The sequence below is a fragment of the Mus caroli genome, chromosome X, assembly GCF_900094665.2.
Source record: "Mus caroli chromosome X, CAROLI_EIJ_v1.1, whole genome shotgun sequence".
Classification (NCBI taxonomy): domain Eukaryota; kingdom Metazoa; phylum Chordata; class Mammalia; order Rodentia; family Muridae; genus Mus; species Mus caroli.
Window position 1 is genome coordinate 57564957 of NC_034589.1, and position 14376 is coordinate 57579332.

General features: G+C 42.7%; 1 protein-coding gene across 1 annotated transcript; it reads left to right on the plus strand.

The window, feature by feature from the left end:
- The first annotated feature begins 8744 nt into the window (after positions 1-8744).
- Positions 8745-13703, plus strand: LOC110286993 (melanoma-associated antigen 10-like). The gene is made up of 4 exons (XM_021153691.1): positions 8745-8804; positions 10963-11051; positions 11775-11846; positions 11984-13703. Exon 4 carries the CDS (start codon positions 11995-11997, stop codon positions 13288-13290), a length of 1296 nt encoding a protein of 431 aa, XP_021009350.1. The 5' UTR covers positions 8745-8804; positions 10963-11051; positions 11775-11846; positions 11984-11994; the 3' UTR covers positions 13291-13703.
- Positions 13704-14376: the final 673 nt, after the last annotated feature.

Consider the following 14376-nt stretch of genomic DNA (forward strand, 5'->3'; position numbering starts at 1 on the left):
TGGTTGTTTTCTTATTTGCTTTTCTTTTGTTGTTTCTGGGACAGAGCATGAAGTGTGTGGCTTAGGCAGATGGGACAGGGGCAATCTTGACGATGTAGGCAGAGGAGAAAGAAATCATTCAAATGTAGTGATGGAGTACTGAACTTTGTCCAGAGAGTAGGGTCAGGAACAAGGAGTTGGTTTCTGTTCAAATAGAGGGAATACCGGTGACTTGGAGGCCTGCCTGTCATACCTTTGGAAGCTGGAGTGCTCCTGGATAGTACTTGTTCCAAAACTCCTTCTGGGGACCCAGTCACAAGGGCATAGGGGATGAGGGGGTGGGTGGCTACATAGTAGTGGAAGGCGTGGTCCTAGAAAGTCCTTCACATAACCAACAGGGGGCGTTACAACTTGGCATTTGCCAGAGTTATGGCCTGGGGCTCCTTGGACCGTTTATAGGATTCAGTTATTCTTCAATTTCATGTTCTTTTTCAGATAGGTGGAGATTGTTTTGTTTTGTTTTGTTTTGTTTTGTTTTGTTTTGTTTTGTTTTGTGAAGGGGCTAGGACCCAATTTCTGGGGCAGGGATTGTGGCTTTGGATTGTCAAAGGGTGGGGCCTAATGGAGGAAAGAGAGATTTTTATTCTACCACAGGAATAGGAGTCAATCAATGGTTTGAAAGGCAACATAGAATGGCTCAAGTGACATTTGCTGTTGTTGGTGCAAGTGTCCAGGTTCTAATGTAATGCTACTGAGGGTTTTTTGTGAGTGAAACTAGACATCTGTTCTGGGAGAGTCGGCTAGGGGCTTCCTGAGGAAGAAGTGAGTGCTAGAGGCCTGCCTGGACCATTAAAGCAGGGTTAGGAAGTGGCTAGAGCTGCCAGTGACTCTCGACTCCTACTGGATGCCCACTGCTACTATGTCAATCTCGGAATTGTGAGTATTTTCATGAGTGGGGGAAGACACTAGACAGCAAGAAAGTTCTGAAATGTTTGTCTTTTCAATGTGAATGAAGGACCTTGAGGAAGGAGAGCTTTCTATTCCATCATCATAGGGGGCGCTAGAGGCCCAGCTTCCAAGGCCTTTAAACCATTGAGTGGGAAGTGACTTTTCTTTAGTTGCATATGTAGGAGAGGATGGCCTAGTCGGCCATCAATGGGAGGAGAGGCCCTTGGTCTTGCAAAGATCATATGCCCCAGTACAGGGGAATGCCAGGGCCAGGAAGCAGGAGTGGGTGGGTTGGGGAGCAGAGCAGAGGGAGGGTATAGGAGGCTTTGGGGATAGCATTTGAAATGTAAATGAAGAGAATATCTAATAAAAAAATTACAAAAAGAAAGACTATGAAAACACACACACACACACACATAGACACACACACACAAAGACTACTGGCTTTAATCCCAGAATTTGGGAGGCAGAGGCAGGCAGACTTCTGATTTCGAGGCCAGCCTGGTCTACAGAGTGAGTTCCAGGACAGCCAGGGCTACACAGAGAAATGCCTGTCTCACGAAAAAAAAAACCAAAAAACAAAAAACAACAACAACAAAAAAAACTACTGGCTTCTCAGTGCAGTTTTGGCCATCTGAAGATAAAGAGGCTTTTCTTAGGTGTGAGGTCTCAGGCCATTGAGGGAAGATTTTTTTTTTCTTCATTTAAATTTCAAATGCTATTCCTAAAGTCCCCTATACCCTCCCCCTGACCTATTCCCCAACCCACTCACCCCTGCTTCCTGGCCCTGGCATTCCCCTGTACTGGGGCAGATCTTATAGCTTTGGGAAGTATCAAAGGCAGCAGTGGTGTGGGTGTGTGTTCTAAATGAAAAAAGTTAGAGGACATTAGCTAATAATTGGAAATCTTTCTCTCAATAGGTATAAGAAGGTGCTACTCCCATCTTCCCTAGCTATCTCTTCCTAGGAGCAGGCTGAGTCATGCCTGTGGAGTTTCTTGGATTCAGTCAGGCAGCCTGAGGCAGGTCAGCCTGAGGCAGGTGACAGTGACGTTTTTGTTTGTTCTTTCTTTGTTTGTACTTGGTGAGGGGAATAGACTCAAGCCATCAGGGGTAAAGTCCTACAACTAAGACAGAGGTCATTGTAAAAGGAATGGGGGCAGCCTTTTCCTACACAGGAATGCTTACGGGAGGGGTAAATCTTACTTGTTCAGAAAGTTGCCCCTGGAGGCTCTTGGTCAGGTCCTGTTTTAAAACATGTTTTTATGAGTTTCATATCTGAAATTCAAGGGAAGTGAAGCATTTTAAATTATGGCTTAGATTTCAGGTATCTCTAGCTGATGTCCATCCTTCACAAATACCTTGAGAGATCCCAGGGAGGACAACAAGGAAGATTTGGAAGCCTTTCCTTAGAAATATATCCCAACCTTTCCTGCTCACTTCCCTGGTATAGTCCAGTCTGGCTGGTGTATGGTTTCCAAGGTTGCATCATGGGAGGCATAAGGACCTGGTGTTCATTAGTTTCTGGAGTCTGAGCTTATCACTAGGAGGACTCTGAGGGTAGGATCATTTTTTCCCCTCTCATTTGTACTTAGAGACAGGGCTTGACCATAAATCCTAGAATGTCATGTCTGGTAGGCTCTGGGCAAGTTGAGTGGTATATAGGTTCTGGATTCATTCATGGATGGCTGAAGAAATTTAGGTGTCAGGGGAGAGGCTTGGGCTGTGGTCATCTGGAGGAGACATTCCATCCTTGATCAAGAACCCTGTCACAGAAGTATATGCTTTCACAACTCAAGAATAAGACTGGCAGCTTTCCTTGCCCAGACAGCTACTCTAGGAAGCCATACAGTGTGTTTCCTTATGATACATGCTGGCAATACAAAAGATGTGAGGTGTTAAGGGAGGAAAAGAAAAAAAAAAGAAGAAGAAATACAAAGCAAACCAAAACGACAGGGGTCTACGTCTTGTGAGCTTTATATATAAAATCTTCACTCTCCCAAAGAGAATTGATTCCATGCCTGAAATTTCAGCCACACTCAGTTAGTTGCAGCCACTACCGACAAGCCCCTGGAAATAGAGGAATCAAAGTCTATCTTCACACATTCAACTTGTTCTCCTTGGGGTGGGGAGGGCTTTCTCGGTCCAAATAACTCACAGCCAGAGAGCTCAATCAGTGCCTCAAACCCGAAGAAAACACTAAGCGAGGAATGAGCTTTTCCACTTCACGTAGTCATAGCAATTGCTAGCAAATCTACAATTCCTAGCAATTCATCCACAGTCCTCTTTGGAAGGTGGGAGAAGAGGTTAGTAGATTTGATGTATTCTGACTTCTATTATGGGAGTTTAAGGGAGATTTTCATCTCATAAAGTCAAAGTCAGTCTGGCTAAGGGTAGAATATTAGACTAGCTATGCATCAAGAAAGGAACAGAAAAGAGAGAGTATTCTCCTCTCAGGATATGATAGTCCCACTGTGCTGTGGCTGTCATCAAGTAGGCTCCAGGTTAAAAACCTACACTGTTTTCTGAATTCCTTTCAGAAATTCTGAGGTTTATGGCTTCACAGAAGGTGAAGGAGGTTATCTAGTCTTGGCTAATCATGAACAGAATGCTACAAATTTGGACTAGAAGCCTCTTTAAACACCAGTGTATAGAGTACCAAGTTCCCTGGGTCAGTGTAGTTATCCCTGGAGCCACCAAACCCGATAAGGATTGTAATCTTTCCTGACTTCAGTGTCTGTAGACCAGGAGATGTGAGGCTTTGTGACAGCATTGGACTCTGTCTGGTCAGCAGTAAAATTGTCCTAGGTTTGTGAAATATTAAAGGAAGGACATTGTGTGAACACTGAGCAACTCCACCCCTTCCTGGAGAATCCGGGCCACTAATCCTTCTGTCTAAGCGAGTTAACCCCTTCGAGCTTCTATAAGTATTAGGAGTGCCATGTAGGAAGCATAAGGGAGAAGAGCAATTTTGAGAGAACGTGAATAATACTTTGCCAGCATGGAGATGAATATTAGCCTTGGAAGTATCAAGAAGATGACTCTACAAGACTGAGAGGGCTCTAAAAAAAAAAAAAAAAAAAAAAAAAAAAAAAAAAAAAAAAAAAAAGCGTTGACCTCCTCCAAAGCTACAGAGGAGCTCAAGTTCTCTTTTTAAGAAAGTCTCCAGACAGAGTAAGGTATTGTTTCCATGGTTCCATTCTGAGAGCTTGAGGGAATGGGGTAGCTTTTCTACATGGAGATAGACTCTAGTTCTCAGAGGAGTGGGAGGAGACTGAAAGGATCAGGAGTTTGAAATTGCCTCACAGAAATACCATGACTGGTGACTGTAGTACTATTTGCTAAAGTAGCAATCCACAAATCTCCAGGCATTTTTTTTTTTTTTTTGGTGTAAACTCAGCTTCCCAGTTCTATGTCTGGAGTTTGAGGAAAATGAGACGTTCTAGGTGGTGACTGAACTAGATTGGGTCTAGTTTAGGCTTAAGAAGAAGCCTAGTTTAGGCTTAAGAAGAAGCCGTTTGCCCCTCCTCATTTTGTGTGGGGAATGTGAACGATGTTAGGCTATTTTGAACCTGATTTGGGTCAGAGGTTACCCTGCCTAGATAGCCATTGGGAGGGAGGTCTTTAAGGGAGGGCTGGGAGGGACCAGAGAAGTACTTATAGGGGTAAACCAGTTCCGCCTGTTCAGGCGGTTCCCTGCTTTAGCCATTTTAGCTCTGTGCTCCATGCCTGAAGTCTAAGGTAAGGTTTTCTCGAAGGGGTCTGAGAGGGCTGGGAGGGAGAAGCTAGAGCCTCTTCTCTCACTCATAGGAATGTAGGGTTTGAAGATCTGCCTTCCCACGGAGTTGGCCTGGGGGTCTTTAGGTCAGGTTATTCATCCGACGATGTATTTCAGTAAATTCTGTTAGAGTTGTCTTAGAGTCTCAAATAATGAAATCCACAACGTGAGTAGAGTGACTTTACTGATCAGGAGAATGATGAATTCTAACAGAAACAGTGGAACGTGCACATCCAGTAGATATGGACCACACCTTCTATCCCTAGTGGGGAATTTATCTGTTTCACATTTGATGAAATCAAACTTCACAGTCTTTTCCTGCTTAGGTCTTTTTTGAAAAGCAGCAAGACAAGGAAAGGAGTGAAGGTGGAGGGTTGCTGACTAGAAAGGCATTCCGTTTTTGTTTGTTTGTTTTGTTTTGTTTTTATGGTTTGTTTTAATGAGCAGGGAGGGGTGTTTTCCCTGCATTCATATCTATGGACTCTGTGTGTGTGTGTGTGTGTGTGTGTGTGTGTGTGTCATACTCAGGTAGGACAAAAGAGGAATTTGTATCCCCTGGGAATGGAGTTACAACACTTGTGAACTGCCCTGAGGGTGCTGAAAATTCAGTCTGGGTCCTCTGGAAGAGCAGGCTATGCTCTGAATTGCTGAGCTATTTCTCCAGCCCAATATTTCTTTTTAACAAAGAAGGAAAGCTGTTTTTACTGCCTAGCCAAATATTCCTGGGGCATGAAGGCAAGTAGGCACAGAATGATGAGACCTCTCACAGAATAGAATCTATTTAGGAAGGAAAAAAGGAAGTCTAGAGCACGTGTTCAGTAGTGGGCAAAGAGGAGAGTTCTAGGTTTGCTGTCAAGTATTTAACAGAAAAGATGAAATGTAATGCTTCATACAGCTCTGTGATGGAAACTGGAGGGACATGAGGCTTATAGATGTGTGACTGGACATGGGTGGGCAAGTGTGGAGTTCTAGCAAGCCATAATGGAGGAGTTTCCATACAGTAAGATTAGGGTCCTGGTCCCACAAGCAGAGGAAGCTTTGGAAGGAATCTTCATTCCTAACTACTCACACTACTTTATTTCCCAAATTTTCATGTCTGGAGATGATGGGAAGTATAACTTCCCTGGACTCAGGTTGTGAAGAAAAAACGCTGGGGAGATCTTGTGGGTTTTCGAGATATATCCTGGTGTTCATCTTCTTGAAGGAATGAATTCAGTGACAAAATAAATATAGATCATTTAGATAGAAGTTTGTTTAGCAAAGATAAACAAAGCCAACACTCCAAAGAGAGAATGGAGCAGCTGCCCTAAAGGTCTGAGCTACACTGCTGAGTGAGAAAAAATTCATCTGTATTCATTGGGTATGTGGCTTGTTCCTGGGATAAGGTGATTGACAAGGTCTCTCCTTTTAGGGAGTTTCTTTCCAGTCTGCTGGAAACGCATCTAGAAAATGCAGACAGGGTCAAAACCATAAGATAAGTGACAGAGCATTCTAAAGATGTTATTTCGTATGTGTGAGGAAATGTTCTTGTGTTTTTCTATCTGAGAGAGCAGCAGCACCCAAACTCCACTTCAAAACACATTCAAGCACAAAGGTGCATTCTTTCAGGAGACACAATGACCAGGGTCCTGCTGCAGCTTTCGGCAGATAATTCCTGCCTAAGTCTTTTTCTTCCCACCATTGTCTGAAAGGCCTTGAAGGAGGCTTGGGAGAATTTGCTGGGATCTTTGCCCCCAGAGATAGAATTGTACTGCCTGTGTCCTCCCAGGAAGCCATCCACACTGGGCTGAAAGAAGGTGAAACAATGTATGATTTACTGTTTTCTGTCCTGATAGGTCAAGGGACTTGAGACTTTGGAGGAGGCAGCTAGAATTTATTCCCGAAGAGGTAGAACTTGAATGAGAAGTATGAACATTCCTCTCATCCACAGATATTATAGCAAATATATTGTCTTTGCCTGCCTGCATATCTATGGACTGTGTATGTACTTCATACACTTCCTGAGGGTAGGCGCTTCAGGCTACATCGCAGACCTAAACATTTTTCCATGTTTCATTTCTAGAGTACAAGGAGAGTTGAGGCTTTTTGGTAGAGGGTGCTCCACTCTCTGACGATGCATGTCTTTCTGGCTAAACTACTGAGTTTGGAGTGGAGCCTTCTTCCTCAACACCAGGAATAGTGGGAATCCTCTCTCTGTTGTCTAAGAGATCACTTTAGGGTGTTCTTTAGATCATGGTTCAAAATGCTTCTTTCCAGGAGTATCATGACAGGAGTCCACAAAAGATGACGGTTTTGGCGTAGGTTGGACTTAGGACTGTTGGAAAGGAGTCCCAGATAAGACAAATATTCAAGTGACAGAGCACTATTCAAGCGACAAGAGAGGACTGAGGGACATAAGGAGCTAAAGGGATCTGCAACCCTATAGTTGGAACAACATGATGAACTAACCAGTACCCCGGAGCTCTTGTCTCTAGCTGCATATGTATCGAAAGATGGCCTAGTCGGCCATCACTGGAAAGAGAGGCCCATTGGACTTGCAAACTTTATATGCCCCAATATAGGGGAATGCCAGGGCCAAAAGAATGGGAATGGGTGGGTAGGGAAGTGGGGGGCGCTATGGGGGACTTTTGGGATAGCATTGGAAATGTAATTGAGGAAAATATGTAATAAAATATTAAAAATTAAAAAAAAATAAAAAGAATGGAGCTAACCATGTCTTCTTTGGCACTCATCTCTGGTGCAGTATAGGCTGGATAAATAGTATGCCATTTCTTAGATTCCATCTTGATAGTCTGTTGTGATTGAGGCTTTTGGATTGTATAGCTCCAATTTGGTAAACATTAAGGCAAAAAAAAATTTGTGGAGGATTAGCAGTTTTCCCTGTCCCCATAAGTATTAAGGCCTCTATTCCTGTGTCTCCAAGGAGTTTATTTCTTGTCTAGAAGTTCAGTATCAAATTTGGATGAAAGAATTTTTTCCCCGAATTCCATATGGGGAATCCAAGGAAGATGAACATTTTCAGGTCTGCAAATGAAGCTGTTCTAGCACTGGGAAATATTGAGAAGAGACCTAAAAAATGAATTGAGGATCCTGATGGAGCCTTGGAAAACTCTGTCTCCCCCATGTGTATAGCAGTTTGGGCCTTGCCTTTCCCAGAATTCCTACCAGGAAGCATCGAGAATGGGTAGGCTGAGGGCAGTGAGTTGATTGGGGGAGATTGTGAGGTTTAGGGTCCTGGAAGGAAATCCCCCAACCATTAAGAAATAGATGACTGTGATTCTTTTTTTTTTTTAAATATTTTTATTAAGCATTTTCCTCATTTACATTTCCAATGCTATCCCAAAAGTCCACCATGCCCTCCCCCCACTCCCCTACCCACCCACTCCCACTTTTTGGCCCTGGCGTTCCCCTGTACTGGGGCATATAAAGTTTGCATGGATGACTGTGATTCTTAACTAGGCTCTGCTATGGGAATTACTGGGCAAGGTTGCAGCTCTAAACATTGTTGCCATAAATTCAATGTCAGAAGTCTGTGGGATCTGAGGCTTTGGGGACAGGACAGAACTCAGGAAAGTCCTAATCTGGATAGGAGGACCTTGAAGGGCAGAAGTGAGCCTTCCCACCCTTACAGAAATAATAGGCTTTAGTCCTCTTTGACCAGATTGTGGCTCTGGGAATATCTAGGCAAGGTTGCAAGTCTAAACATTGTTTCTACAACGTCAGTATTAGGACTGTGGGACTTGAAGTTTTTTTTTTTTTTTTTTAATTTTTTAAAATATTTTTTATTAAATATTTTCTTCATTTACATTTCAAATGCTATCCCAAAGGTCCCCTATACCCTCTCCCCGCCCTGCTCCCTGTGCTGGGGCATATAAAGTTTGCAAGATCAAGGGGCCTTGCGAGAAGAGCCTAAAACTGGTTTCGGGCTAGGTTCATCCTTGAGTGGGAGGAGCCTCAAAGGACAGCAGAGCTTTGCCTTTCCTCCCTACGAAAAGAGGTGTGGCCAAACTCGCTCGCTCGCTCAGACTTTTGCCCCAGAGGCTTCCAGTCTGTTCCAGCTTGGTGGCTGCTACCTGGAGCTCTCTGTCCGAAGTCTGAGAGGTAAGGCCTTTTGTGAGATAGCATTGGGATTAGAAGAGTACAAGTTCCAACCTCAGGAAATATTGAGGAAAGAGCTGTGAGGGTCAAATAAGTTAGGGGAGAATTGGATTCACACATATAGGGGTCAATCCAGTATTTATGTTAGATACAATCCAGAAGGGTAAGTTGTATGTACTTTCCAGCTTCATGAGCGATACTGAAAGCATTAAGGAGTTGAGAGTAGCAGAACTGGGTCAGGCAGGCATAAGTTCAAGTCTGAGGGAATATAAAAGAGAGGGTCTTAGAAGGACACTTGGTGGAGAATTGGGAGCCTTGCTCTCCAGCAGAAATAATAAGGATATATGAATCCTTCTATTGTTGAAAGGCTTTTAGGTGGGAAGCTAAACTCAGTTCATTAAAGGAATAGTCACAGCCTTGAGTGGAAAGCTGCCAAAGTATAATGGGAGACTTTTGTTCCCTCAGAAAGGCACAAGTAATCTCGGTTGCTAATATGGAAGCTCTAGGTCTACCCAAGGCAAAGGGCTCATGTTATTTGTTTCTACCCTTCCTGCTGAGTTCATGAGAGAGGAGGCTTCATGGGAGGTGGCTGGACTCTGGTTAGCAGGGGAGCAGTTATAATTATAGAAAACATGAAGGTGGCAATTGTATGGATTTGGGGCCTACCCCTCTCTCCCAGGGAGAGAGAGGCTGGCCCACTTTCTCAAACAACATTCATTCCAGGGAAGCTTCAGTCATTCCGAGGATTCTACTTTTTCTAGTGTTTTGTAAGTTTAGCAGGGTGAGGCTGTGGTGGAAGGGTTGGACTCTAATTATCATGTGTAAGAATGTGAACTTTGGAAAGTAGGACCTTGAGAGAGCAGTTTTGCCACCCTTGACCCTATAGAAATTGGGATAGATCCTCAGTGCTGCTTGTCCAGGCAATTTCTTAAGTAGGCTCTAGACCATGTTGCATTACAAAGCACTCTGCTATCCTGGAGAAAAGGTCAGGGAATAAGAGAGGTAAGAACAAGACATAGGATATTGACATTGGTTTTTCATTTTAATTCATGCATGGAGAAAATCAGGGTCAGTCTCTAGGGAAGACTGAGAGGACTGAGGAACAATGAAGAGTCTGCCACCATCTTCCTTAGCACCGGTCACTGTGTGACTCGAGGCAGGCTGACCAATGGGACACTTCCATTTTTCTGTGCTGAGAGGCTAAGAAAGTTGGAGGTTTTCAACAGAGTACTGGCCACCAGGCACTAAATGTAGGAGTTCTAGTCTTGGGGGATATGACTCTGAGGAAAGCAGCAAGTTTTTCCTTCTTCCACAAAAATAGTAGGGAAATAGCCTTGTTTGCTAAGGCACTTGATTATAGATCACAAAACAAACAAACAAACAAACAAACAAAAAAAAAACAAATGTTGCCTATGAAGATTCTAAAAGAAGAGGAGGAGGAGCCTTTAGAGGAGTGAGACTCCTTTTACCCTTCAGAAATTAGTAGTGTTAATCCTGCTTTCTCAGACAGCTTTACCAGTAAGCTCAGACCAGGAATTGAGCAGCAGCTCAATTTACATAATTTTATGTTGAGAATCAAAGAGAGATCTGTCCTATTAGGAGAGGACTGTATTTCAAAAATATGAAAAGGATTATCTGCCTTGGAAAATATCCAAGAGACTGCCCCAGTGATAGAGAACTAGGGAAATTCTGACCTAGAGTCTTCTCATTGACACTTTACAAACTTGGCACTCTTTTGCTGAGAATCATGTTCTAGTCTCTTGACAGAAGACCTCCCAAATTGAAATCATTAAAGTAACATACCCTTCTCTCTGTCTGGAGTACCCACAGGCAGCTAGACAGAAGGGAAAAACAGTTCTATTATATTCGTGGGGGATGAAAATGATCCAAACCAATGCTCTCAGTCCTCTCTGAGGGCAAGTTCATGTTTATTTCTTAAAGCTGGAAATTCCTCCTTTACTAAGTGTAGTCTACCACCCTCTTAAGAGTATCATTACCCCAAGGATATGTAACAGTTCCAAATTACCTGGGACATCCCAAGGCAACTATCTGGAGTGTTAGCGATGCCTTAGTTCAATTCTGTTGTAGTGGAGAAGATTTGTAGTTCTTAGGGCAAAACTTAACCAGTATCTTACCTCTGCACTGTGGTCTGTATTCTCAGGAAGTAAACATCTTGATTGGAAGAGAAAGCTGTGTGGGAAAAGGGAATAGCAGATCACCAGAGGGAAAAATCTGCCTGGAGTTCATCAGGTACGAATCTTGAATCAGGAATGAGGACACAGTCCCCATTCTCCTTTTAAGGACAGAAGGCACACTAAGCTCAACTATGGCCTGTTTTTATCTCTTGGAGGAACTGTGTACGTGGTCAAATGTGCTTCCTGCTCTATCTTTGTGCTCAAAGAGTTGACTAACCTGAGGGAGTAGACCAGGAGCAACAGAGGGATGAATATGAAAGTTATCATTATAAATATGAGAAAGGGTAAAGGATGTGAAGGAAGGTACTATATGAGGAGGGGATCAGGAGGAGGAGGGGACTGTGATGTGAATTTAAAGGGAATGAATAAATTAATTAATTAATGAAAAAAACAATGAAAGTGTCTCTAACCTAGGAGAGCTGTGATCCCTGCAATTAGCTTAGCACTTCCTGCCATTCAGTTTAGCCTGATATTGTTGGAAACCATGCTCCATGATATTTGCTTCATGGTGTTAGGAATGTTTAGATTTGTCCTGCTAATATGGCCTCAGTCTGCCAGATGAATATAATTCATTCCTTCCTAGGGAAAATGCGAGCACATAGGGGAGCTTACACCCTACAAGAGGCTTAAGTGTGCTATATACCTGAATATACACAAACATTATGCTGTAGAACACAGGGACTCCAAGGCATTTGTCCCACATACTCTAGTACTATTCCTGAACTCAGACTCAGCCATCTGCCTGAATCCTAAGAACATTTATCATGTTCTTCTATAGGTTTCTAAAGGACAAGCCAGGTAGAAAGGCTGCAGAACTCTGAGGCTATTCTACATCACCTGGAGAAAACTGGTAAGTTGCCTTTTGTCTGAGATTTCAGAGCAGATATTGGACTTTGAGTGTGCTCACTCTGCTGTTTTCTTCCCTCCCCTTACCTGTGGAATCTCATCACTGTCAGTCCTGTTTACATTTTTGTCTTCTTTCTCCAGAAAGCAACGCAATGTCTCGCTACGGAAAGCACCCACGCCTCAGTCTGGAAGAAAGTGTCAACTTCCAGAATCCAACGGAAACTGATGACGATGACGTGGTGTTCCCAGTAGTTCCCACAGCTGAGAAAGATGAGGGAGAGGGAATTGAGGAGGTCCTAAAGGAAGATGAAGAAGATAGCAATAAGCAGGTGACGGAGGAAGATAACGTCGAGAAGGAAGACGAAGATGAAGAAAAGGAGAAGGAAGAGGAAAAGGAAGAGTCTGGTGATGAAGTGAATGAAGAAGAAGATGAGACCAGAGAGGAGGAGGAAGATATGGCTTCCATGATTTTGTCATCTTCTAATGTCTCTTTAGCTGCTTTTTCCCCTCCTTCTCCTTCTTCTTCTTCCTCCTCCTCCATCTTCTCTTCTTCCTCTTCCTCCTCTTCCCTCTTTTCTCTGTTTCAGAGCAACCTGGTGGAGAATGAGGGCTTTGCTACTGGGATGCTGGGCCTTTTTCAGAATGCTCAGAGCTTCTTCCCCTTACCTACTTTGGGGGGAAATTTAGATGAAGCAGCTGGTTACCAGGAAGAGAGTTCAGGTGTCATAGCATCCCCAGAAGACCCTGACTCCTTGCTAGATTCTGTAATACAAGAAAAGGCTACTGATTTGGTGTTCCTTTTCATTTACAAGTATAGAGTGAAGGAACCTATCACATTAACTGAAATTCATGAGGTTGTCACTAAGGAATATGAGAACCACTTTCCTGTCATTTTCATCGAAGCTTCTAAATGCTTGGAGATGACCTTTGGGATTGATATAAAGGAAAGTGATCTGGTAAGCAGTGCTTATGTCTTTGTCAACTCACTGAACCTTACCTATGAGGATACGCTGAGTGACAGTGATAGGCTGCCTAGAAATGCTTTCCTGATAGTTATTCTGGGTGTAATATTCATAGAAGGGAACTGTGCTTCTGAAGATAGAATCTGGGATTTCTTGAAACTGGTGGGAGTGTATGATGGGGAAGAGCACTTCATTTGTGGGGATCCCAGGGAGTTCCTCACCATACATCTAGTGCAGCAAAATTACCTGGAGTATCGGGAGGTGCCTAACAGCCAGCCTCCATGCTTTGAGTTCTTGTGGGGTCCAAGAGCCTATGCTGAAACTACCAAGATGAAAGTTTTGGAATTCTTGGCAAAGATGAATGGCTGTGATCCATCTGATTTCTCAATCTGGTATGAAGAGGCTTTAAGAGATGAGGAAGAGAGGGCCTGGGCCTTAAATGATTCTGCAAATACAAGCCCAAATGCATGGTTTGTAGAGCGCTGATCACTGGTTTCTCTTATCCAGTGTGAGGGATCCCTTTTGGCATGGATTCACTCTAATTTTGAATAGAGCAGTCAAAATTTTAAGTAACGAAAATCAAACTTAGGCTCAGTAGAACAGTATCACTATGCTAATTAAGGTTTTCTTAACTGTTTCATTTGGGGTTATTGTTAAATGCTACTCATTTTAAGGGAAAGTGTATTATCTCTAAAGTTTGTCATTGAAACTGATAACACAATTATTACTGTTTGTTAAAAAATATAGTAGAAAAATTATGTAAGGTTAACTTTTGATTTCTTTAGTCCTTTTAGTCTATTCTGGAAAATTAAAATGTGGTATGCATTTATTTTCCAGTCTAATGTAAGAAAATATGATGTAATAACAAATCTTAATAAAGACTGCTCACTTATTCACTCACCAAATCTTTTCTGTTTGGAAAACACTACAATTTTGGGGTCAGTCGCATAGAAAAGTAAGTAAGGCATTTCCTTGAAGAAGGAATCACAGACTCTGGGAATATCTATCATACAAGGATCATGGTTTAGTATGTATCAAGACAGAAAGAGCAAGTAGAAAGAAGGAACAATTGAGGAGGTGGGGTTCCCATTTATCAGAAGTTATGTGCAACAATTCAGAGGCATAATGGCAGAATTTGGGGACTTTGGGAAATTGAATGTTATGGGGTATAATTTACATTAAGCCATGAAAGGTATTATAAGTCACAGGCTTGATTAAATAAATTTAAAAAGCAAAAACAAAAACAAATGAACAATAGCAACAACAACAACAAAAAACCCACTAAGTGTTATACACCCAAAGGTTCAGGGCTTTTCTAGGAAGAAAGAGATGAATCGTTTCAGTCTAGGTACAAATCATCATCTTTCCTTTGGCTTGGGATGTCCATAGTCTGTCTTTTACATGGAAGGGGGTATTCTTGACTTCCTTTGTACACATTCAAACAAGATCAAGGGTATGATGGCTGTGGAGTTACTGTGCAAAATCTACACACAAAGAATGGACAGAAAGAGGGGAGAAAAGAAAGAACTGGTTAACTTTTCTTTCTCTGGGATTTTCCAATTTTATCAGGTA

Coding starts and splice junctions, on each gene's coding strand:
- LOC110286993 (XM_021153691.1), top strand. CDS start 11,995: ATGTCTCGCTACGGAAAGCACCCACGCCTCAGTCTGGAAGAAAGTGTC.